The following is a 25,517-nucleotide window of genomic DNA, read 5'->3' on the forward strand; positions in this document are numbered from 1 at the left end:
TAGGGAGTATCTAAGAAAGTACAAATTGGCTCTGGATTGGACGCTATCAGGAAGTGGGAGTAATTTTAAGATTGGCTATTTTAATGAATCTTATCTAGGAGGTGGGGAAAAGGAGCTAGGCGTAGTTGTAATTGCATACAGAAGTAGCACTTACTAATTTTAGCCAGTCTACGGGGATGTATGATCAGCTGGGGGGGTGGAGGAGGTTGAACATTGTGTTTTGGTTTTGTCTGTGCTCAGCCTTGACTGTGTGAGGCCTTGCTTTTGTCTTGGTTCATCATACAGAATGGTCATGTCCGACCCTGGTGTTCTGTAAAATTGTTTATGTTCAATGCCACAGCCTACCTGCCACTGCTTTCTTCTTTCTCACTAGTTACTTGTTTTCTTTCAAATAACTGCAGATTATGCCCATATTAGAAGTGAGGGTGAGGCTGGTGATAGAAGCTACTGGAGGCTGATAAGGCCCTAAAGATCAGTGGGAAGGGAAAGTTGCCCAAGGGGGAGGGGACATAAGAAATGTGCAAAAAATCAGAGACTTTGTATCAAGTTGGAGTCATTTACATGTTAACGTCTAAGCATATCCTTATATTTATATATATTAGAATAATAATTGATATTCCTGATTAGCTTAGGTGTTGTGTTTCAATCTTGAATGACTTATTGTTTTATTTACTGATAGCTGTCTCTTTTGGGAATCTGTATTTAAACAGCAGAAATAGTGGTAAATAGTGATTTATACAAATTTTACATGTAATACAATTCTTGGTTCAAATAGCTCAGGTATGGTTGTAACTCCAGCTCCAAAATACTCTAAAAATATGCAATACACTGAACAGTGAAAACTGAATACAACAGAACCACTGTTTTATGAGTTCAGTAAATTAAGTGTTTTAGGTATCATTGACATGGCACTTGTGTTTTTACACCGGGAGCTCATGTTAACAAAACACATTGAAATATCAGGACATAATCACATAGTAATTGCAAAGCTTTCATCTGCTATTCACTTACCAAATCAATACCGTCTTCCTTTTCCCTTCATCCTTCTTACTTTTCTATTCTTTTATATATTATATAATATTAGATTCAGAGACTTTGGTTTCTGTATTTCAATTTATAAAACAAAACCTTTATGATGAGGGCTCTCAAATATACGAGGTTGGACATTAAGTTCGTGAATGCATCCTAGAAAAAGTGCTACATACCTCATTGCTGAATATCATTACAGTCACCTTCAAAGTACTCCCCTTGGGTAGCTATGCACTGATGCCAGTGCCTAGTCCACCCTTCAAAGCAATTTTGGAACTCTTTTTCTGGAATGGCCATAAGAGCGGTTGTCGTATTATACTTGAAGTCCTGAATGTCATCAAAATGTCTTCCTTTCAATATTTCCTTTATATTTGGGTAAAGAAAGAAGTCACTGGGGGCCAGTTCAGCTGAGTAGGGAGGGTGTTCCAATACAGTTATTTATTTACTGGTGAAAAACTCCCTCACAGACAGTGCTGTGTGAGCTGGTACATTGTCGTGATGCAAGAGCCATGAATTGTTGGCAAAAAGTTCAGGTCGTCTAACTTTTTCACGCAGCCTTTTCAGCACTTCCAAATAGCAGACTTGGTTAACTGTTGTCCACTTGGTTGAAATTCATAATGAATAATCCGCCTGATATCAAAAAAGATTAGCAACATCATTGCAACAAGTTTGCGAGCTTAATTGTCAGACCTTGTATATAACTGGTACAAAACAAGGAAGTAATTTTGATGTAGATATTTAAATGTCAGTAACAATGCATAAAAGAGGATTTTGCTTGTGTGTTTATTGAATATTTGCAGAATAGTGAGTGGTTATGATTTGGGTTCTGGACTCAGAGATAATGGGCTTCAATTTTGCCTCTGCCATCTAACAGTTGTGTGACTGGGGCGTTATTTAACCTCATCTAGAAAATGAGGGTGCCTACTTGCAGGGGGTTGTTGTGAAGATTAAATGAGTTAAAATATAAAGAGCAGGTAGCACAGTGACCGCGACATGATAAGCAATCAAGTTCTGAATCAGAATAATCTAGCTCTGAATTAGAACTTGACTCTGTTACATTTTCCTTCCATGATGTTTATTTAGACTGAAAATTGATACAAAGTGAAACCCTAAGAAGCATATTCTAGGGCATGTCTTAGTGACAGGTTCAACATACTTTTTAGTATTATATAAACTATGATCTAATGATACACTTTGGTTCATAAAAACATATTTAACCCAAGTATTGGCAAACTATGGAATTGGCTGACTGTTTCTGTAAATAAAGTGTTGTTAGAACACATGTACACCTGTAAATTTAAGTATTATCTATAGCTGCTTTCACACTACCGAAGTAGCACTCATTAGTTATGAAAGAGACCTTATTATGCCATCGAACATAAAATATTTCTTGAAAGACACAAAGACGGATGAAGGATATTGTTTTTCATACTAATAGCATTCACTTTGATTCCTGCATTTATTTCATGGAAAGGAAAGATAATGTTCTTTCATTTTGTTGCATTCACCTTAGATGATTTCTTAATTTTCAAAATACTTTTAATAAGATTTGGAGGGGAAAGGTATTTTAAAAATTTAAGGAAGTTTTCTTCCATTTCTTTCTCATATCCAGGTTTTCTTGTATCCTATGAATTTCACACTTTTAAATATATCTGTTATGATCCTATCAGGAAGTGTTTGTGTCATAATAGTAACCATTCAGGAGTTTTTTGGTTCTTGTGAGAAAATGGTGGATAAATATAAGATGATGCAAATTCTTACTAATTTAAATTAAATAGTAAAAACATCATTCACTATTTTGGCAAATTTGAACTACATATTGTTTAAAAAGGAATTGAGCTTGCTAACTTTCCATGTTGAACCTTTTTATGATATAAAGATATATTTTAATCCAGCATAATTCCCGATTAGCAAAGTATGAAAGAATGAGGTTTTGTTTCATTGTTATATTTCTGGCTTATTTTCTCTACAGGGGGATTTGGGACCTGTGGGACCCCAAGGACCAATGGGTATTCCTGGAGTTGGGAGTCAAGGGGAACAGGTAGGTAATCAATGCTTCCTCCCTTACCCTTTGGTAAAGAATACCTGGCCCAATTGTGGTGGCCATTGAAGGCCAGTTCTGCAAACACCCATGAGTGTATTTGATACTCAAATTGCCATGGAATTCACATCCAAAATGAACGTAGGGAAGGATAAGATGGTCTCATAAGATCTTATTTTTAGAACTTCCAAGACTTAAAAAATAAATTGTGTGTTTCTTGGTAACTTTTAACATTAAAGCCTAATTAATAGGACAAGAGTTAGGGAGTGATATTTTATATTTTTAGTATTCCTTGGGAGCAATAATTTATTGAACTGTTGGGGTGTGTGTGTGTGTGTGTGTGTGTGTGTGTGTGTGTGTGTTTCCCTCTTGCATTTTTGTGAAAGATTAAATCCCACTCCCTCCCAATGCCAGTGGAGTAGTACTTTCTACCCCCTAGCTATGTACCAATCTAAAATAGTATTAAACTTAAAACAAGGTCCAAAATCAGAGGTAACTACTTAATTTAAGGGGCATTGTTCCTGAATAGATGCAAGCCACAAATAGAGTTTATAAATAACATTTGGCCCCTCTTCATCAGAAGAAAGAAAAAATCTCTGAGCTTGTCGGGACACTCATGGTTGAAACTGCTTCCAAAATTTTCTTACCAGAACTACTAGAAAAACAGTGCAATCTTGTTAGATCTAAATAATATGAAGATAATATAACAGTATTATCTACAGTTGTTGAACATATGCTTTTAGCTACATAATCTCTTTTAATCAAGTGACCAATAAGTCTAATTTTATATTGACCATTCTCCTGTGTAGAAAACGGCAAATCAGCTTGATTAAGATTTATGATTAAAGTTTGAATTATTCTAGATAATGAGTTGCCTAGATAATGAACAGCACTTCCTTTATCTGGGATAGTGGGAGAAGGAAAAGATGAAAAAATGAAATAATTCCAAATCTTGTTGTTGACATTAACTCTGAGCTTATTTCTAACCATCTTCCAATTAATCAGTATAGTATTTTTATTGTTGTTAATCCAAGCCACAGCAAACTTGGAGTTACTCTTCTTTCCATTTCCTTTTTCTTGGTAGACATCCTAGTGTAACAGATTAGGAAGATTTAGGTGCAAGAGAAGTCAAGATAAATTTGTAAATAAATATTTCGATAATAATTAAGAGCTGGCTATTTTGACTTCCTAGGGATCATGGTTTGACCGAGTGACCAGGCATGCTCAAGCTTCCTGGTTTCTTTGCTGACTCCAGCAGGGTTTACATTCTGCTCCTAGCAGGGGCTGGACAGGACTGTCACATCATGGGTCTTCTGTGTTGCTAGTACTGAGTCACCACTGGAAGGCTGACAATGAAGTTCAAAGAAAGCCAGTCTTTCCAGATGGCCCGGGAATGCTGGCCCTCCCACCTGCAGCTTCCTGTTGTCTTTAATAATGGTTCTTGGGGGAGGTTGTTTATAGCTTAAAAAAACAACAACAGCAACACTCGAACCTCCTTGACTTGTTTTGTTTTCTCATCCCCTTCTCTTCTTTTCCAAGAGAACAAAACTTTTAAGGTAGATGTGTCCATATGGAGCCGAGCCCTACTGGACTGGAGATTGTATGGAACGTACTATATGTAAACTGCTCTGAACAAGAAAATAATTTATCATTTTAAGGCAAATTATTTAAATTCTACTTAAAGTTAACTTTAATTCATGCAGTTATCCATTTTTCTTCTTGTTCTTAGTTAACATGTTTATCCATTGAATTCCTGTTGTTATTAGACCTTCCTATTTCTCTTATAGAAATGAATTTTTCCACTCATATGTTTGAGAGAACTTCTGTTTCCATTTCCAGCAACAAGCTTATAATATCCATCAAGTGGCCTGTAGATTTTAATTAAATATTTGGAGACTTGACCGCCTCAAATCTTTCGTAAAATAAAATAGAATATAAATAATCACATATACCTGTGTATGCACATCCCTTTGAATTTTCTTTTTTAAAATTTTTTTACTGGGGAACAGTGTGCCTCTCCAGGGCCCATCAGCTCCAAGTCGTCGTCCTTCAATCGAGTTGTGGAGGGTGCAGTTCAGTTCCAAGTCTAGTTGCCATTTTCAAACTTTGGTTGCAGGGGGCACAGCCCACCATCCCAGTGGAGGGCGCAGCTCACTGGCCCATGTGGGAATCCAACTGGCAACTCTGTTGTTCAGAGCTCGTGCTCTAACCAACTGAGCCATCCGGCTGCCCCCCACGCCGTCTTTGAATTTTTTGTTTCCTTGTTCTATTGCATGCAACATATGGACTACTGCAAAAGTTAGGAAGTACTCCTTCTTACAACCATTCAATACTTTGGACCTTGGCTTCCTTAAATTGTTTGTACTGTTTCGTCTTTGTCAACCAGAAAAAGGGCAATACTATTTGTAATTTACAAATGAACATGCAGTTGTATCATCTAGCTAGAGAAAGGGTATAACATTTGTAATAAAATTACCATGTCTCTATAACCATTATTTGCACAGTCAGGACTTCTGGGGTGTAAGCAAAACAAAATCCTAGTTTTTTTCTCTCATCATCCCCTTAAATTTTTTTAATTGGGGAAAGGTTTTTTATTTTTCCTACCAAAGAAAGAAATGACCAGCAAGCTATAGAATTTTCTCATCACGTTTAGTCAATAGAAAGTTATAAGGTCACTCTAAGTTGCAAATCACAGTTTTAGTTGTACAATAAAAACTATCTGGTCAACTCTTTTTGACCTTTATTTAGCTGGTACGAGCTGCATGGAGAGCTTGTGTTCCAGGGGAATCAATGTGGTTTTCATCCCTCCCAGGCTGAGTCAAGGGTGGGAGAAGAGGGCACTGAAGTTCTTTCTTGGCCGGTCTATTGTCAGATGGTTTCGTGTCCTCCCTCTGGCCTTGGCAGATGTTTGATGATGACACTCTTCCTTGGGGGGTTCCTGCAGTGGCCCCTGTGTTCCCCTCCTAGGATATGGATGAAGGACTCTTTTTCTCCAGCTGTTTCTCCTCATCAGCTTCTGTTTTTCTGGGGGTTTACTGTATACTGACTCTCTTTGTTGGACTTTCATTACTCTTCCAGGTCCTTTTGGGCAGGATTCAAAATAGTTCCAGGCCTGCTCTGTCTCATACTTAGAATACATCTGGTCCCCAGAAAAAACTCGTGTGACCTTTGCACAGACAAACTCTGGATGTACAAGCCAGCTCTCTCCTGGCTGTTACAGCCCATTTTAGCATTCTCAGGCCTGAGTTAGAAATGGGTCCCTGTGTCTCCAAACCAAAAATCAAAGTCTCCAAGTGATTTCATTGAAGTTGCCTTTTTAGAATGGAGTAAAGAGAGAAACAAGTCAAACTGCTCTCATTGTATCCAAAGAAAAATTTTCGTAGGACCTTTCTTCAAAGACTTCATAAATGCTATCTTCTCCCCCTTTTTATACCCACAGTATGAGTGACAGTCAAGTGTTTAAATATTTGTCAGTTTGGTGTCTGCTGGCTATCACTTCTTACAGCTTAGGTCAAACCTTCATTTTAACAACTCTTGATATATGGGGTGTGATCAAACAATATGATGAATGTTTAAATTTAAAAAAGTTTATTATGGGGCCGGCCCCGTGGCTCAGGCGGTTAGAGCTCCATGCTCCTAACTCCGAAGGCTGCCGGTTGATTCCCACATGGGCCAGTGGGCTCTCAACCACAAGGTTGCCGGTTCAACTCCTTGAGTCCCGCAAGGGATGGTGGGCTCCGCCCCCTGCAACTAAGATTGAATACGGCACCTTGAGCTGAGCTGCCACTGAGCTCCCAGATGGCTCAGTTTGTTGGAGGGCGGGCTCTCAACCACAAGGTTGCCAGTTCAATTCCTCGACTCCCGCAAGGGATGGTGCGCTGTGCCCCCTGCAAATAGAAACGGCAACTGGACCTGCCTGAGCTGCGCCCTTCACGACTAAGACTGAAAGGACAACAACTTGAAGCTGAACGGCAGCCTCCACAACTAAGATTGAAAGGACAACTAGACTTGGAAAAAAAAAAAGGCCTGGAAGTACACACTGTTCCCCAATAAAGTCCTGTTCCCCTTCCCCAATAAAATCTTTAAAAAAAAAAAAAAAGTAGTGACAATAACAGTTTAAAAAAAATTTATTACAGTAACAGACACATTGCCATTAATCCCCCTCAAAATAGTCCCCCTTGCTTCAAACACACTTATCTCATCATTCTTGACACTTTCTGAAGCAGCTCTGGAAGTCCTCTTCTGTGAGTGTCTTTAGTTGCGCTGTCATGGCTGCCTTGATGTCCTGAATCGATTCAAAATGTTTACCTTTCATGGTCATTTTGACTTTGGGGAAGAGTCAGAAGTCACATGGTGCCAGATCCGGTGAATAAGGTGGATGAGGACACACTGTAATGTTTTTATTTGACAGAAATTGTTGTACCAGAAGTGATGTATGACTCGGAGCCTCTCTGTTATAATCACAAAATACAGTGAATGCTGTTGCCAAATGCCATCCAATGGAAAGGCAGGGGTCTTCAATACGGGAAATGGTACATCGAACCTTAGTAACGGTGTGTGACAAGTTTTAACTTGTTCAGTGCAGTCAGTCGGGTGTGAGCTACGATTGAGAGAAGGTGTGTTTTAAAGTGTGCCCTAACTCATCCTCCATCATGACAATTCTACGTGTCACACATCACTTCTGGTACATGGCAATTTCTGTCAAATAAAAACATTATGGTGTGTCCTCATCCACCTTATCCACCAGATCTGGCCCCATTTAACTTCTGGCTCTTCCCCAAAGTCAAAATGATTCAGGACATCGAGGCAACCATGGCAGCGCAACTAAAGACACTCACGCAACTAAAGAAAGAGGACTTTCAGCACTGCTTCAGAAAATGGCAAGAACAATGGGAGAAGTGTGTTCAAAGTGAGGGGGAGTATTTTGAGGAGGATTGACGGCAACGTGTCTTTTACTGTAATATCTATTTTTTTAATTTAAACATTCACCGTATTTTTCTATCACACTTCACATGTCAATTGGTACAGCTAGGATATAGGTGTGCTTGAATGTGACTGAGACGTGAAACAGGTTAACAAGATGAAATTTTATTTCTCTTATTTAAAACTCCAACCTGGTATGGTGGCTTTGCTCATCAAGGGTTCAGGCTTCTTCATTATTGTTAGTCTGCCATTCTGAGGGTGCTTTCTTCATCCACATGATCCAGCATAACCACCATGTTCATTTCATTCACTGGGGAAGGGGTGTAGGGAAGGAGGAGGCACACATCTTCCTTTAGCACGAACCAGAAATTACACACATCACTTCCATTCACGTTCCGTTGGCCAGAATCCAGTCCACATGGCAACACTTGGCTGCAAGGGACTAGGAAACATGGTCTTCATTACAGGCAGCCCCGTGGGCCAGCTGAAATTTCACTTACCATGGGAGAAGGGGAAAATGCATTTTATGGTTCAACTAGCAGCCTCTGCCATCCCATTCAACAAATACTGAGTATGAATCATCCATTATGGGAAATGAACTCACTCTAGAGGATTTGAAACCACTCTTCTCCCTATTTCTTCTTCATCTCGCTAATACTGGTTTTAAAATTTTTATTTTAAAGGGAATTCAAGGTCCTCTTGGTCCACCTGGTCCTCAAGGACCCCCAGGAGTAGGCTCACCCGGTTCTAAGGTAACTTTCTCAATGAGAGAGGAGTTTGATATATTTATAGTCTAATTGCTATTTTCTGGTCAGTGGTCAGTGCATTTGGAAGGCAGCAGATGAAATGAACTGAAAAATCAGAGGTCTATACTTAATGTAAAATGTTACTGATGTTCCTAATGGTTTAGAAAATGTTATACATATTCTTTATGCTCTTAGAAGCTTTCATTTACACAATATCCATTTATTGTTTTCTTTATTGCTTTTACTTAGGAGACCCTGTTCTAGCAACTCAAGCAGTAATACAGTAGAGACTACCTGTGGTTACATGCCTCTCTGGATGGGCTTATTTGCATTCTCACCAGCATTCCCACAGTAGGTCCAACTACTAAAACATTTAGCTAAAGATATGGAGTCAGAAATGACCCAATCAAGAAACCTTTCCTATGAACTTAGGAATCAAATTATTGCCTAACTTAGAACAATTATTTATCCCTTGGGGAGAGGCATGGCACCTATTCTTTAATTAGCTGTCCTTAATGTCACTTCAAAGAATCACTAATCATCGTTAAATAAATAAAATAATTCTCTGAGAGGTCTCACATTCAAGCACACTCCTTAGTGATGCCCATGTGAGAAGCAGCTCGATAAATACTGCTACTGCCCTTGAGAGTGTTGCTTGGGGGCACATCATCAAAAGCTCAAGTGGTTCTCTCTGGTAGTGATTCTGTTGTTGATCACCAGTCATCTTGACTTCTAATGTGTCAGTTTTAGTTGTTCTGGAATATAACTGCCTATTATTTCCTGGTACCCTTTATGGGAAGGGCTCCTTAAAATCAACTCTGATTATGTTCCAGAGCCTGTATTTTAAGCCAGACCATTGTATATTCCAAATTTGGTGAAAATATATACATATACTCATATATACGTGTATGTGCGCGCGTGTGTGTATGTGTGAACTGAGCACATGTAGCTCTGTTTTCTCTCTTTTTTTTTTTTGGGTATAAAACAGAGCTTAGGAGATTTAAGACAGGAATACATTATTTTTATTTTGCTGCCTTAGTCAAATACTCTTCAAATACTCTTTCCTTATAGGGAGAAGTAGGTCAGATAGGACCTACAGGCCCTAGGGGACCAGTGGGGATTGGAGTACAAGGTCCAAAGGTGAGTAGACTATGCTGCTATGTAATATTAGGCAAAGTTTCATTTATATTCAAATGAAACACAGACCACGCATGTATCAATGAACTGTTACTTTACTCAAAGTAGAGTATTTATTCAGAAAAAGGTCTCATGCTCAGTATAACTCTTATTGTCTAAGAAGAACCAAAATCTTGGTTTGTTTTAATGACTGCTATTTGTTTTTTCACTTTATTTATTTATTAGCATCAGACGTCCTCTTTTAGCACAGAGTGATTCTTTAAGAATGTTATTGCTTGGCATATTATAAAACAAAGCCCCTACTATAGCAGGATTTAAGTAAAACTTACTTCCCTTCTTTTGTTTTGTGGCTTTCTAAGAAATTTCTTCCCTAAATGTAAAGTAGGTCCACACTACTTCTGTTACATGGCAATGTTATTTACTTTTATTTTTAGATTTTTAAAAAATTTTCAATTACACTTGACATTCAATACTATTTTATATTAGTTTCAGGTGTATAGCATAGTGGTTAGACATTTATATAATTTATGCAGTGATCCCCCCAATTAGTCTAGTACCCACCTGGCTCTATACATAGTTATTACCATATTATTGACTATACTCCCTATGCTGTACTTTACATTTCCTGGGCTGTTTCATGACTACCAATTTGTACTTTTTAATCCCTTCACCTTTTCAACTATCCCCGCAATTCCCTTCCATTCCAGCAACCACCAGTTTGTTCTCTATATCTATGCGTCTGTTCGTTTACTTTGTTCTTTAGATTGTACATGTAAGTGAGATCATATGGTATTTGTCTTTCTGTGCTTGACTTATTTCACTTTAAATAATACCTTCTAGGTCCATCCATGTTGTCACAAATATATTACATAGTAATTTTATATCTTAGCATGCCGTTTGTTTCCCTCGCTTTTACCACTTCTCTCAACTTGCATTTAATTTGTGTGTTTTTTTTAATTACAGTTGTCCCTTGAACAACATGATGTGTAGGGGTGCTGACCCTGCCCCAGTCGAAAAATTCACATATAACTTTTGAATCCCCCAAAACCAGTCGTCCTTCAGTATCTGCAGGGCTATTGGTTTTAGGAACCCCATAGATACCAAATTCTTGGATGCTCAAGTCGCAGAATGGTGTATACAGTCAGCTTTCCACATCCACGGATTCCCCACTGCAGATCAAATACAGTTTCAATCTGTGGTGGTTGACCCAGGGATACAGAGAGGTGACTTTATTGAAAAAGATCTGCGTGTAAGTGGACCCGTGTATTTCAAACCTGTGTTGTTCAAGGATTAACTGTACTTTTCATCTTACTGTACTCTCTGGAACTGCACTGTCTCATATTGCAGCCACCAGCCACATGTTATTGAATGTTCGAAATGTGGCTAGTATGAACTGGGATGTGCAACAAGTGTCATACACACACCGGATTGCAAGGCTGGGTACAAAAAGAATGTAAACATATCACTAATACATCTATACATTGATAACATATTGAAATAATAACATTTCAGAAATACTAGAGTAAATAAAATATATTCCTAGAATTATTTTCACTTGTTTCTCTTAACTTTATAAATATAACTGCTAGAGAAGTTATAATTACATATGTGGCTTGCTTGATATTTCTATGGACAGTGGTGTTCCATTGGGGCATGGATCTGTTTCCTTCTTTTTCTTCTTTACTATTGAATCCCCAATTTGAGCAACATGATAGGTGCTAAATAAATCCTGATCAATAAATGAATGAATCCTTACTTTACCTTTCACAATTTCTATACCTCATCCTGAAGGCATATAGGGTCTGGTGAGCCACGCTAAACATTAAACTTCGCTATTATTCTGCTGTCATTGTCACCATTATAACACATATTTGGTTATGAGAAAAAAATGTAACATGTGGTCCTAAGAAGAGCATATATATTACATAAACATATTATATATGTAATAAACATGTAATTACAGGGGATAAAAAATGTACTGTTGTAGTAATAATTGCTGCCATGTGTTAAGTGGTTTTGATGTGCCACACAATGTGCTAAATATGAAATATGTCTATACATATGTGTAGTGTGTATATTTATCTATCTACATGTATTGTGTCACATATATTCCAATTTCAGAGAGGTGATGATAGAGCGTAGGAAGGCTCAGCAGTTAGACAACCTAAGTTCAAATCCCAGTTTTGCCACCAACAAGATGTGTCATCTTAATCATCTCTCACTTTAAAAAACTAAAATATTTCAAACATACTATTATGAATACAAGGAACACCCATGTATACTACAACTCATACGGAATGCAGTCATAATAATTGTTTTAATGTCCTTCGCTACTCATTCTATCACCTGTGTCATTTTCTGGATCAGTTTCAATTGACTGATTTTTCTCTGCACAAAGGGCTACTAATATTTTCCAGCTTTTTTGAATGCCTGATAATTTTTGATTAGACGCCAACCATTGTGAATTTTATCTTTTTGGGATACTGGATATTTTTGTATTCCTATAAATATTTCTTAGCTTTTTTATGGAGTCTGAAGTTGCTTGAAAACAGTTTGAGCCTTTTGGTCTTGCTTTTCAGCTTTACGAGGTAGGAAAAGAGGAGCATTGAGTCGAGGGTTAGTTTTCCCCCACGACTGAGGCAAGACCCTTTATAGAACTCTAATCTAAGCCCTCAGAATTGTGAGGTGGTCTTATTGCCTTTAAGAGCAGGCACTATTTCTGGTCTCTTGTCAGTTCTCTCTAATCCTTTAAAGTGGTTGTTTTTCTGGCCTTGGGTAGTTTTTTCACACTCAAGAGTCACCTGAACACCAGGGGGTGCTCATCACATCTTCGTAGCTCTCTCCAGGTAACTCCTTCCTCTCTGGTGTGCTATTCTGTACATTTTTGATACCTTGGCTCCTATGTTTGTGAACACCTTTGACACCAGGCTCCTACCTTTGTCTCCTAAAATTAGAGAGATTTCTGAACTTTCCCTGGGCACTCTCCCCCTGCACCACGGCCTGGTAACTCTCCAGGCAGTACACTGGGGGAAATTAATCTAACTTGCTACCCCTCTTGTAGGGATTGTTTTCCTTCATTATTGGGTGTCTAATATCTTGAGGTGCATTGTTTCATATATTTTGTCTGTTTTTTTCGTTGTGTCAGGCAGGAAATTAAATCCATACTTCCATTTTGACTGGAACCTTAAGTTGTATCTATTTTCATAGGTAGACTGGTCTATAATTTCATTTTCTTGTCTTATTGTATTGCTGTTTTTAAATCAAGATTTTATTAGCCTCATACAATAAATTGTGTAGACTTCTTTTTTTATTTTTCAGAACTATTTGTATAAGATAGGAAATATCTGTCCCTCAAAGGTTTAGCAATTTGGGAAGGCTGACTATAAAACCAACAAAGCCTGTGATCTTGGAAGGAGAGGAAGTGAGAGACCTTCAATTACTGATTCAATTTATTCAATGCTATTTGTTTATATAGCTTGTCCATTCCTTCTTATGCCATTTATATTTTTCTTGAAGATTATTTATTAATAATCTTGTGTTCCAACATATTGTTTTGAAATTGTCACAGAATTTTCTATGATTTAAACAAAATATTTACTGTGTATATCTCTCTTTAATTCCTAATACTGCTTATTTGTGCCTTTCCTTTTTAAATATTAATCATTCCTGCTACAGGCTTATTTATTAGTTTTGTTAAGTATTACCTTTTAATTTTGTTACTCTTCTTACTTTTTTTTCAAGTTTATTGTTTTTTGCTCTCATCTTTATCATATCCTTCTACTTACTTTTAACTTCACTGTGCTTTTTTCAGTAGCTTTTCAAAGTTTGCTTTAGTTGAAATGACTTTCAATTATCTTCGACATGTTTTGCTCTTAGTAAGTGCAATAAGGATACTTTTATACTGTTTGGTGATAGCATGTGTTTTCTCTGAACATAGTGAAGAATGTATTCTTAATCATAAATTAACTTGAAAGCAAGTAGAATTGAGTATTAAAACTGGAAGTGATGCTAGTTTGCAAGTTTTTTTTTCATGTCACTTTTATGTTAGTTTCTTAGGATTGCTGCAACAAAGTACCATAAACTGTGTGGCTTAATATAATAGGAACTTATTGTCTCACAGTTCTGGAAGCTAGAAATAGAAAATCAAGGTGTGTGCAGGGCCATGCTTCCTCTAAAACCTGTAGGGGGGAAAACATCCTTCCTTCCCTTTTCTTAGCTTCTGATGGTGGCTAATCCTTGGTATTCCTTGGCTTGCAGCTACATCATTCTAATCTTCACCTCTGCTGTCACGTGGTGTTCTCCCTATGTGTCTGTCTTCATATAGTGGTTTCCTCATTTTATAAGGACACCAGTCAAATTGGTTTAGGGCTCTAGTGATTTCATCTTAATTGGATTATATCTGCAAAGACCCTATTTCCAAAAACGGTCACATTCATAGGTACCAAGGGTTAGGACTTCAACGTATCTTTTTTGGAGTCACAACTCAACTCATAACAAACAACGTAATGCAAAACTAAGACCCAGAGAGGTTAAGTAACTTGGCCAAGGTCAAATAGTTTAGTTAACATTAGTTACTATTCAGATTTCTCTGCTCAGAGGCTTATCTCAGACACTGTAAGATATATCTACTTGTAAGTACCTCAAAACGGAGGGTGCATGATAAACATGAACTTTGGGAAATAAAATTTTTGCTCATCCACCAGGGGGCGCCAGGCTCAATAGGGCTCCCAGGACAGCCAGGAGTACCAGGAGAAGATGGCGCTGCAGGGAAAAAGGTAACTACGTTTTCCATATCACTGGAGTAAAACAATTGAACCACACTGATATCTTGGTCCTTCAGGAGCTCAAATTAAACTATCCTGGGCAAACTTAGTCTTTGAAGAAAAAAAATCCCACAACTCTAAATTTCCTTTTTCACTTACTTCAGAGAGAAAGAGCATCAATTGAGAGGCTGAGTAGTGTTTCACACCCTCTGCCTTCTCTCTGGTGTTTTGGCCATGGCGTTCTCCAGTGACCTAGTCTCTTTGGGATTCCTAGAAAGCACTTTAATTTGAACTCGGAGAAAAACACTTTCCTCCCCTCGACCCCCAAAAGGAGAGTCTGTAAGTGCATTTAGAAAGTAAGGCATTATAAAGATTTCCTGAAGCATTTTGAGCCAACATTTGAAATACTCATTTTTCAATGTAAGTAATGAAAAACAGCAGATGGAAAGGCTGAAGGTCTTTCTTGTTTTTTAAGAAAACAAACCATCAAATGTGAAGGACGAGCCAAAGGAAAGTGAGCTTATTGCTTTGGAAGTTGGCTGAGAAATTGGAGTTTTTCATGATATTTCAGCTGCTTTGAGCTAAACTGGAGTTTAATATTAATGTATTCAAGTTGGTAAACTTCCAAATTAATTTTGAGAGTAGAGTGAAGGTCTGGTCTGATTTGGAGGGTCTCAGCAGAGAGTCCACTGGCCATAAGAAGAGACAGGTAGGATTAGATATACTGCCTATGAAGGGTCCACTAAGACATCAGTGTCATTTCTTCTAGGGAGAAGCAGGGCTTCCCGGAACAAGGGGCCCGGAAGGACCTCCTGGAAGAGGACAACCTGGCTCCAAGGTATGGAACTGACAGAATGTTGGGGGAAGCAGGCTGCCTGTGTTCTGGTGCTGATACTAAAGAGCCACCTTAGGAGAAATTTGATTGTGATTCTTGCTATGTCAAATATGTTTACTTCCGGATTAAAAGTATGGATACTAGTTTGGGAGCTGTTGGAAGACAACAAGTATGTATTATTCATTTTTATTTCCTAAGATCTAGTATAAGACCCAGCTTATAGGAAGAGTTCAACACATGCTTTTCTCAATAAATAGCCAGACTGACATTTAAAAAAACACATAGGAAGGGAAAAGAAGCCTTGAGATACATCCTTGAGACTGGAAAGTACATAAATTTTCTTCCAATACTTAGGAATTTCACATAGTAATAAGAAGCATCACCTTATTAAGTGGCAATTTCTCTTTCACAACTTGGCATAAATTTATTTTATAGATTGTAGAAATGCTAGTTGAATAACATTTTTATACATCAAGATGAGAATCTCCAAATTCATCAATAAAGACCACTAGTGACATAATCTACAGCCTATGCAGTGCCAGATGTTCCTGTACTTTTTATGTACAGTTGTCAAAGCCCATATAAAGATTCTGAAGACTTCTATATGAGTAAAGTAAAAATAAAAACTGTATGCTTATTAGTATTCTATTTATAATTGCATTAAAATAGTATTTGATAGCTTAATAGTATTTGATGTGTTAAAAAACATTAGCTAAAATTGAGTCCCTAACCTTAAACGTAAAAATTTGAAATTTAGGTATATTAGTAGAATTTAAATTTTGTTTATTGACTTACTTTGAGATCCTTTTTTTGTGGGGGAGGGGGTAATGTAGACAGAGAATACCTTTTTAACACCATGCAAAAATACTTACTGAAATGCTCGCCTATTAACATTCAGGAGAACTAATGTATTCTAGAATATACTTTTGGAAAATAGATGCTTGAGTTAATAACTGAAGCTGTAAGAATGAATGACATCTCTGAGAAAGAGAGCTGAGGTTTGAATTTCTTGTGGTACAGTACCTGGAGAAAGAACATTTAGGAGAGCACAAAGATAAGCAGAATAGTTACCATGTTAGGGAAACCAAGGAGAAAGCGTTTCAAGAGGAAAGCAATGGGTGGTGTCACATGCCACCAACAGAGCAAGGAGAATGTGCATTGAAAAGCGAGGGCACTGGACTTGTGGCTGTGAGGTGATTTGTGGGTTATGGAACGCTCTAGGAGAAGAGTGATAGGAATATGTTATGTAGCCCAGCGTCCTTCTACAGTTCAATGTTGGCTCTTGATTACATTTAGTTGGGTTCCTGCTGTTGTCTTCTGGGGTGATTTAGGTCAATAAGTTAAATTTGGTACTTACTGGAAGAAAATAAATAGTTTTGGTTAGATGTTGTCTCTATTGGCAAATTATAATGATACAGTAAGTGATATTTTGACATTCATCTGTTACTTTTTTATTACCTGTGCCAATGCACTCCATTAGTATGGACTTTGAGGAGTTATTTACATCTCTGTCAGTCCTACATGAGGTTGCCTCTTCTTCTTGGAGTGTCCGCATTGCTAATGACCTTGGTATAGTCCAGTGGTTCTCAAGGTGTGGTCCCTGGATCAGCACCATCAATATCACCTGGAATGTGTCAGCAAGATGAATTCTTGGGTCCTAATGCAGACCTATGAAATCAGAAACACTGGGTGTAGGGCCCAGCAATCTATGGCTAACAAGCCCTCTAGGTGATTTCTGATACATGCTCAGGTTTGAAAACCATGGTATAGTCATTTATGTCATAAATGTTTAAATGGCCTCAGCTGCAAATCCCAAGGAGTTATTTCTTTGTTGAACTGGGCACACACTTGGATATGACGCCTTGAAGTTGAGTCCTAGTTTAAGGACAGTTTTGTAATGCTCAGAGGCTTCTGATTGAAGGTGACACAATTCTTTGGGGGGAGAACTTGGGTACCCAACCAGAGAACAGCCAGTAGGCAGTTGCTAGCTCTGTCCTAGGTTAATTCATGCTCCAATTCAACCAACAGAATATCAGTCTCCTTTGGGAGAAAGAACTGGACACCCCTTTAAGGAAGAAATGGGGCTGGATTTGAAAAATATTTCATTTTATGTTTTAAAACTCAAATAGCATTGAAAGCTAAGAAACAGCATGGAAAAACATAGATAGGTCTCTTTTCTGAAACTGTGATCACCTCAGAACCATCTGTTAATAGACCAATGGTGCAAAAGAACTATAAATTCAAATAAAAGTCCCCAAAAAAAGATACTGAACTTAGATTTAAAAAAAAAAAAATTAAACAATATTGAAGAAATGGTGACGACCGAGCAATTCTGAAGTATCCAAGTCTGCTCAAGAACATGGACAAACCCAAGAAGGGCTTGGGGCACATCCCTCTAAAATTGGTATTAGTTAAGAATCTGGCCCCAATATGATTGCTATAAGATTGAGGAGGGTTTATTAATACTACAACTATATTTTTATAATTACTTTGTTAGGGTGATGAAGGAAAGAAAGGGAGCAAAGGAAATCAAGGACAGAGGGGATTTCCGGGGCCTGAAGGGCCAAAGGTATGTTTCTGACATTTTCATGAAAGCTTTGGGGAGACTGTAATTGTGTCTGGTTTTAATAGAATATTGGATTTCTACTGCAAATTTGATTTCCCATTTCCTTCTCAATACATACAAAGCAAAAACCCCACATGAAAAAGGCTTCAGAAAACATACTATTCCAGACCATAACAGACTGGAAGAAAGAGATTGCATAAAACATGTAATCTTCCTTGCAATATTTACGCTTCTAAGAGAGAACGTGTATGTCAGTCTTCTCTACTAACAATCAAAGATTCAGAAAGTGGGATAAAGTTAGGACCAGGGGAGATACCAGTTTTGCATCATCTTGTTTTGCTCCACAACAAAATGCCTCAGGCTGAGAGGCCATGCAGTGGTGACTAGGAACAGAGCTGGGGAAGGCAGGAGAGCGATTAGTGTCCTTGTCCTGCTCCATCTACCCTGGAACCTTTTGGGGCCAGTCACTTCAATCACAGAAAGAAAGTCATAACCGTATCTATTTCACAGGGTTGTTGTGAAAGCTGACACAGTTAATCAAACACTTAGCACAGTTCCTGGCACATAGTAAGTGTTCAATACATGGAATTCTTCAGGGAGCAAAAAAAGATCAATACTACCATGTTTCCCCCAAAATAAGACCTAGCCAGACAATCAGCTCTAATGTGTCTCCTGGAAGCAAAAATTAATGTAAGACCTGATCTTATTTTACTATAAGACCGGGTCTTTATAATATAATATAATATAATATAATATAATAATATATATAATATAATATACCAGGTCTTACATAATATAATATAAGACTAGGTCTAATATAATATAATATAAGACTGGGTCTTATATTAATTTTTGCTCCAAAAGACGCATTAGAGCTGATTGTCCGGCTAGATCTTATTTTCGGGGAAACACGGTATGAAATGGAAAGTAGGGGATATGAGTCCTAATTGACAGAGCATTGAGGAAGAAGTAGAGGAAATTGTGAGGCAAAGAATTAAGTACATGACTTGACTTAGCAGGAGAGAATATTGAGGTCATTTGGGTGTGTCAGGAAACAGAAACTGCAAACCTAAGCGAGTTAAGACCTCTAGGAAGATGCTAATTATGAGAAGAAACAAGGAGTGTCTTCTTACAAATAAGTCAAGGGCCAGACTATTAAAGAACAACTTTAAAAAATGGTACTGGCAATATAAGCACAGGCACAAAACAAAATATCCGCTGCAGAGCAGTGATTGTTCAATGTCAGTGTCCCTCAGTGTCCCTGGGGAGCTTATGACAAATCCATATTTCTTGACACCATGCCCAGAGATCCAGACTTAAGTAGGTGAGTGGACTTAAGTAGGTCCCAGGAACTCTCTGCCCTCTGCTTTAGATAGTTCAAGGAGCACATGATGAAAAATGCTATTATATAAGAAATGCAATTTATTAGTACTAATAACAGTGATTATTCTTTATGTCTTAGCTACTCTTATTCAAAGTGCATATTCTTCTGTATTTTGAAATAAAGCTTTTTTTTTTGGATGAAGAATTGCTATAGTTTAAAGCACAATCACACCTTAATACATAATCACACCTTCATACAGGGTCTTTAAAAGAATTGTATACTCTCTATGTAGATAACTTTGTAGTTTCAAAGTACGGGAATTGGCCTCTTTTTAAAAAGTAGAATAGGTTAAGTCTAGAAGCATAATTTTGCTTCCCCTGGTCTTGGTGAAACATTCACAGGTTAGTGTTTGATTCCTTTGTTGCCAGAATCTTGATATGCCACGTGCCATTGCCTGATAGCTTTGGAATTAAGGATTGGCACATGCACATGTTGGCAGGACCTGGGCCACAGTAGGGTGTGTGCTCGGCCTGTTCTTCATGGGGCGGGGGGAGGATTCAGCACCGCAGGAGGCCTGAGCTGTAAGGATGAGCATGGCTCAGGGCAGGGATCCTTATTAGTGGGTCTGATTTACTGAGTCCCCCCCTGAGGCAGGACATCCAGTGGGCAACTCGCACTATTGAGAACAGTTCATTCTCTAAGGCAAGGGGAGGCAAGGTTTTCGGGAAAGGTACAAGTAGTAAATATCTTAGGCTTTGCGGGCCAAGAGGCAAAATTGAGGATATTATGTTAGCTCTTATATGACAATCATTTAAAAATGTGAAAATCATTTTTGGGCCCTGGCTCTACAAAACCAGATGGTAGGTGAGATTTGGCCCACAGTTCGCACTTGTTCTAAATCAGTAGTTACCAAACTTTTTGATTACAAACCTCTACTAATAAAAAAATTTTGACCACACTCCAGTATAGGTTTGTCTATTTAGTTTTTAGTTGTTATTTTTATTCATAAACTACCATACTAATATGTTATGAGATTTATGTGAATGACTGAAATTTTAAAAGATGAGATAAAACATATATAATATAGCCCTAATGTCTTCATCTAATATCCCAAAAGGGTCGTGGGGTGTGTGCATCCTCTTCTAATGGCAATTACTTTGCATAGTGTTTTTAAGTGTGGTAATAGTGCCTATAATACTGGAATCACCAGAGGTGCCTCATAAAATTCATATTCCTGGGCCCAGCCCCTAGATGTATTGAATTAAAACATCTGGGACTGAAACCCTGGAGTCTGTATTTTACCAAATTCATCTGATTATTACTCCCTGAAATTTGAGAATGATTTGTCTAGAACTAGAAAGGACAGAGATATTGCTTGCTATTCCAGACTGAGTCTTTACTGAGACTCAATATTAAGACACCAAAAAAAAAAAAAATTGAGCAATGTTTTAATTTGCTCAATTAATTAATTTAATTCAAAATTTATTTATTTTTACTACAAACTCTTTACTTCTAAAAAGGGATATGAGAAAGCTTACAATGGAAGACTGATATACCATGGGCCACAAAATACAACAACAAAGGAAAAAGTTATAAACTAAAAGAAACATTATTTCTCTACCAAGTATACCCAAAAGTGTATGCTGATGATAATTGTTATAAGTGAACAAATATTTCCCTCTAAGCTTCCTGTCATACAACAAAAGGGAAGTACCATGAACTGCATAATTTTATTAGCTAATAAAAGGATGCACAAGAGATAAAATTTTCCTAATACTCAGGAATTAATTGAATGCATTTATTAAATGCATGAAATCTTAATCATCAATACTTTAGTAGTGGTTTAACAAACATGTTAAAATATTTATACGTTGGTCTATAAAACAGACAGGGTACAATATTTTAAAATGTTGGAAACACATTTCTATGTTTTTCCTAGTATAATGCCTGTATATAGTTTTTGTTTTGCTTGAAATGTAATGAGTATTTTGCTCTTTTTTTAGGGTGATCCAGGAGTTATGGGCCCTTTTGGGATGCCTGGAGCGTCAGTTCCTGGACCACCTGGGTCAAAGGTATGCATGCATTCTTGGGAATATTGTTTCCTTTACTTGGACCTTTGGTGTTGGAGGTGGTAGGGGGAAGGGAATTCATGACACCAGTGAATGAGAATTTTAGTTTTGGAAGAATCATAAGATATTTAGTTCAACCTTGATTACAACAATTAAGCAAACCAAAGGCCAGCAGCAAATGTAAGATTAGAAACCTGATTTCTTGGTCCTGCTCTTAAACTTCTCTTTTCACCTTGAATGATATCTTTCAAATCCTAGACCTTAATACAGGTAAAAATTTCCTGCAAAGATCTGCTAGGAATTTTATTCAGAAAGTCTGACAGAAAAGAAATCCACTCAAATTTGAGAACATTCACAGATATTTTTATTGTCTAAATATTTGAGTCTAGATAGCCACCTATTATTTCTGTGGCCTTTCTCTAAACAGTTTAATAGTCTTTACTGACAGGTTTTATTTGCTTAGGATTTGAAATTCCCCTCAAACACATGAGAAGAATGTACTCTCAAGATCTGAGCCTGATAGATTAATCCCTTTACAAATTGGCCGATGGCTTTTTTGGCCTGTGTCATTATGGTTTCTCATGCAACCTAGTCTGAAACTGTGTACATTATTTGAAATGTACAGGGAGACAGAGGAGGACCTGGGGTACCTGGATTTAAAGGAGAACCTGGAATTGCTATTCGAGGACCAAAGGTATGCTTCCCTCGGGCTCTTTTTATTTTTAGTATTTTTCTGTATGTGAGAGAGTGAAAGTAAATTAATGCATAATCAACTGATGATTGAGATGGGTGTACTTGCTGTGTCTACACTGATGAACTACATTGAATGTAAGAATATGCTTTTCCCCTTTTAAAAAATCAAGCCATCGGATCATTTATTTTTGTATAAATGTCAGGGATGACAACTCCTATTGTTAAATTTTTGCTGACTAAACAGTTGTTTGAAAATGCTCTTTTTGTAATGTCTGTGATATAAGAGATTATATGGCTTCTAGCCTTTTTTATTTATAGATGAATGGCCCTTGTCTCTCTTCTGCAAAACATTGTTCCAAAAGTTCATATTCGGAAGCTTTATCGAATCAAATTTCTCTGTTCTGTTATCCATCTTTCAGAGTTTTTTTAAATGGAAATGTAAATAATTATAGGAGAAAACAGCTTTAAGTAGTCATTTCTATTTTTCCATGGCAACAAAGCACCATTTCCCTCCTCACACAACACCCAGAATCCCAGCGATATTTAACATTCTAAATGTCAACAAGCCCATCTCTGCGAATAAAAACAGGCTTCAGGGCTCCATAATCAGTACTTATTACATTAGTAGCGTGTTGTTATGTAGCTTTGAAGCCGGCTTTAGTTCTATCAAATGGTCTCTTCTAGATAAAAGGGTTCAAGTACTAAAATCAGTAATTTTCAAACTTCAAGAAAAAAACACCACACCTTAGAACCATCTTTGAAATACAATGCTGACATATACTGATATAAGTCGGAGGGGTTCTTTTGGAAGGTTGAGAAAGGATCCTGACCTTCACTGTTCTTAATCACTTGAACGGTCGTTCTTGCTAGAGTGACAATCTTCTGGTTTATTGGGGACAGAGGGGGTTCCCAGGATGTACGACTTTCAAGCTGAAATAGAGAAAGTCCTGGGAAAACCAGAACAGGATGGCCACCTTACTCCCCAGACTCGGAGGCTCATGGGAACCCAAGTTGTGTATGACTCAACGAGAAAATTCCTCCAAATTTCCTAATGCTAAAACTACAGCTATGGCCTTGGTCATGAACATTTAGCGGACAGTTTTCACACTGTTTGATAACTTCCTGAATCTTTGTATTCCTAGTTCCATGATTTAAGTTCCACTTCTCTCTACTTACACTATTCTTCACGATAGAAAGAAAATACGATTAAACATGCAGCTAGGGTTTGTAAGCCCTGCCTGTTTTCTACTCCTCTTTCTTGGGCATGGTTGGTGAGGGTATTCAAAGTCATTTGCCTCTTCACTCCAAGCATTCTTTCAATTCCTTGGCTTCTAAAGATGCTCTTTCTGTAATTCTTCCCTACTTCATTGGTTTTAAAGTGTTTTGGGGGTTGAATGTTGATGGTAGCTTTGGCACATTAATTCAGTTTTGTGTATTACTTCAGGGAGCCCCCAGGTCTCCCTAAAGCCCATTTCACAATAGCAGATTAAGATTTCTGCCCTAATTCTTTTGAAAGAGAGACACACTTTCAAGTGAATCACTCTGTTGGACATTTTCTTGAATCCAGTGCAAAAAGGCCAAGTGGCAAAATTCCATCTGAAAACATATTGTGAGAAGTCTGAAATAAAAATCTTTCTCCCCATCCCCTGATATTTCCTATTAACATTAGAAGTAATAAGCTAACTGAAATTTTTGCAGGAGAAAGGACAAAGTTCTCTAGGAAAAAAATGTTTGTAAACTCTTAATGCTTTAATGCCCCCTCCCCACGCCACCCCTGCCAGTGTGGGTACCAGAGGATAAACAGTAACAGCTGCTGATAATTTGTTAGAGGCTTGGAACTTATAAATAAAAACTGAAAGTGAATTTTTATTTCAAGTTTCTTTTCCTTTTGCCTTAACCAGGGAGCAGTTACTGCTTTGTTTTGTGGTTTTTTCTGCTCCTTGTGTAAGCATGGAGAGGAATGGCCGTCTTACGTTGGGACATATCCCATATGAAATGTTTAGCCTTAAACATAGTTGGAATAGCATAATAAATTGCTTCTGAGGAGTGACTGGTTTCCTGTAGTTGGAGATATACCAAAATCGACCTCTCCAGAAGACCTTGTGTTTGCTCTCTGTCATAAAACTTTATGAGATCCTCTGGGATTTTTGGTGATGATAAATAGTACATTAAGTTTTTATAGGCAGCCACATGTGCTCTGAAGATGATCATTCTTAAGAAGGTTAACTATATAAAACCAATCTCTGAGATTTAATAGGAAAAAAACAGTTGTGGCAGTCATGGTTTTCAAAACAAGTTAAACTTTCTTATTGCTTCAAGAGTTTGCAGATTCCACCAACAACCTTCCTCCCACCCCGTCCCAATCAATCATTCTTTCATAGGAGTGCAATTAGGAACAATTTTGGCAAGTTGGATTTTGGGCAACATTTTGGCTTGGATTAATAGCAGTTTGATTTATGTGTTTGCTTGCAAATATGAAAAGTAGTGACGAGGCCTGCTACTTTTTCCAATCTTGGAAAACAAAGGTCTATTAGTAGAGTTTCCTCCTGATGTAAAAAGCCATAACTATTTTAAAACGTGAACAGCTCTTTACCAAAATAATCGATGTGTATTGACAAGGGCCATTGTAGGAGTTATCATAGTAACAGAATGGAATGTGGTATAAAAAGAAATATTACAAATTTTAAGTATAGGTGTAATAGATATATTTAACAAATCTTCTAAAGGAGTCTTCCTCATTTTTTTCTTTCTCTGTCTATTTTACTTTAGCCAAAATTTTCTTTGATTTCCATTTTTGGAGATTACACATCTCAGAAAATTCTGTTGTTCGAAAGGCAATAATCAATCACCTTCCCTGTCCTCTATATAGGTAGTTTCTACTAAAAGTTTTTGATACCTAAGATTGTCACTGTAAAGCAATATTTATAATTTTTCTCTAGGTCTCAAGCTTTGAACCACAAACTCTGTGTCGTATCCCTTTATAACTTGTTTTTTAAAAAATTAATCTGTTTTTAATTTTTATCTGGGCTTATTTATTCCCCATGTAACTTGGGCCCCATTGAGGAAGATGATAGATATAATAATACGTAATATACAGTTATCTTACTTTACACTTAAAATTTTGCTATGTATTCTTTTCTGCTCTTTTTCTCACATGATACTTACTAAAATTTTCTCATTTTTATGCTTATCCTTGATTTATAATGCACTGAAAATTTGTAATTTTAAAAATTAAAATATCAGCAACAGCCAATTTCTGATTCCTATGAGGTTTCCTATAGAGCACTTTGTAATGGTTCATATATATTCTCTACACGCATTCCATGCTCCCCACCTAACACAAACGGATGAGACTTATGAAGAGATAACAAGGTGCCATATGTGGTAGGAT

At 37.4% G+C, this 25,517-nt stretch overlaps 1 protein-coding gene across 1 annotated transcript in view; it reads left to right on the forward strand.

The window, feature by feature from the left end:
- The window catches only part of COL28A1 (collagen type XXVIII alpha 1 chain), a 149,137-nt gene that overhangs the window by 50,325 nt on the left and 73,295 nt on the right, over nucleotides 1–25,517 (forward strand). Inside the window, 8 exon segments of the mRNA XM_033088892.1 lie at nucleotides 3,002–3,070; nucleotides 8,677–8,745; nucleotides 9,811–9,879; nucleotides 14,580–14,651; nucleotides 15,409–15,477; nucleotides 17,972–18,043; nucleotides 21,368–21,436; nucleotides 22,059–22,127. Coding sequence (XP_032944783.1) covers nucleotides 3,002–3,070; nucleotides 8,677–8,745; nucleotides 9,811–9,879; nucleotides 14,580–14,651; nucleotides 15,409–15,477; nucleotides 17,972–18,043; nucleotides 21,368–21,436; nucleotides 22,059–22,127 — 558 coding nt within the window.

This window comes from Rhinolophus ferrumequinum, chromosome 20, assembly GCF_004115265.2.
Source record: "Rhinolophus ferrumequinum isolate MPI-CBG mRhiFer1 chromosome 20, mRhiFer1_v1.p, whole genome shotgun sequence".
Taxonomy (NCBI): Eukaryota; Metazoa; Chordata; class Mammalia; order Chiroptera; family Rhinolophidae; genus Rhinolophus; species Rhinolophus ferrumequinum.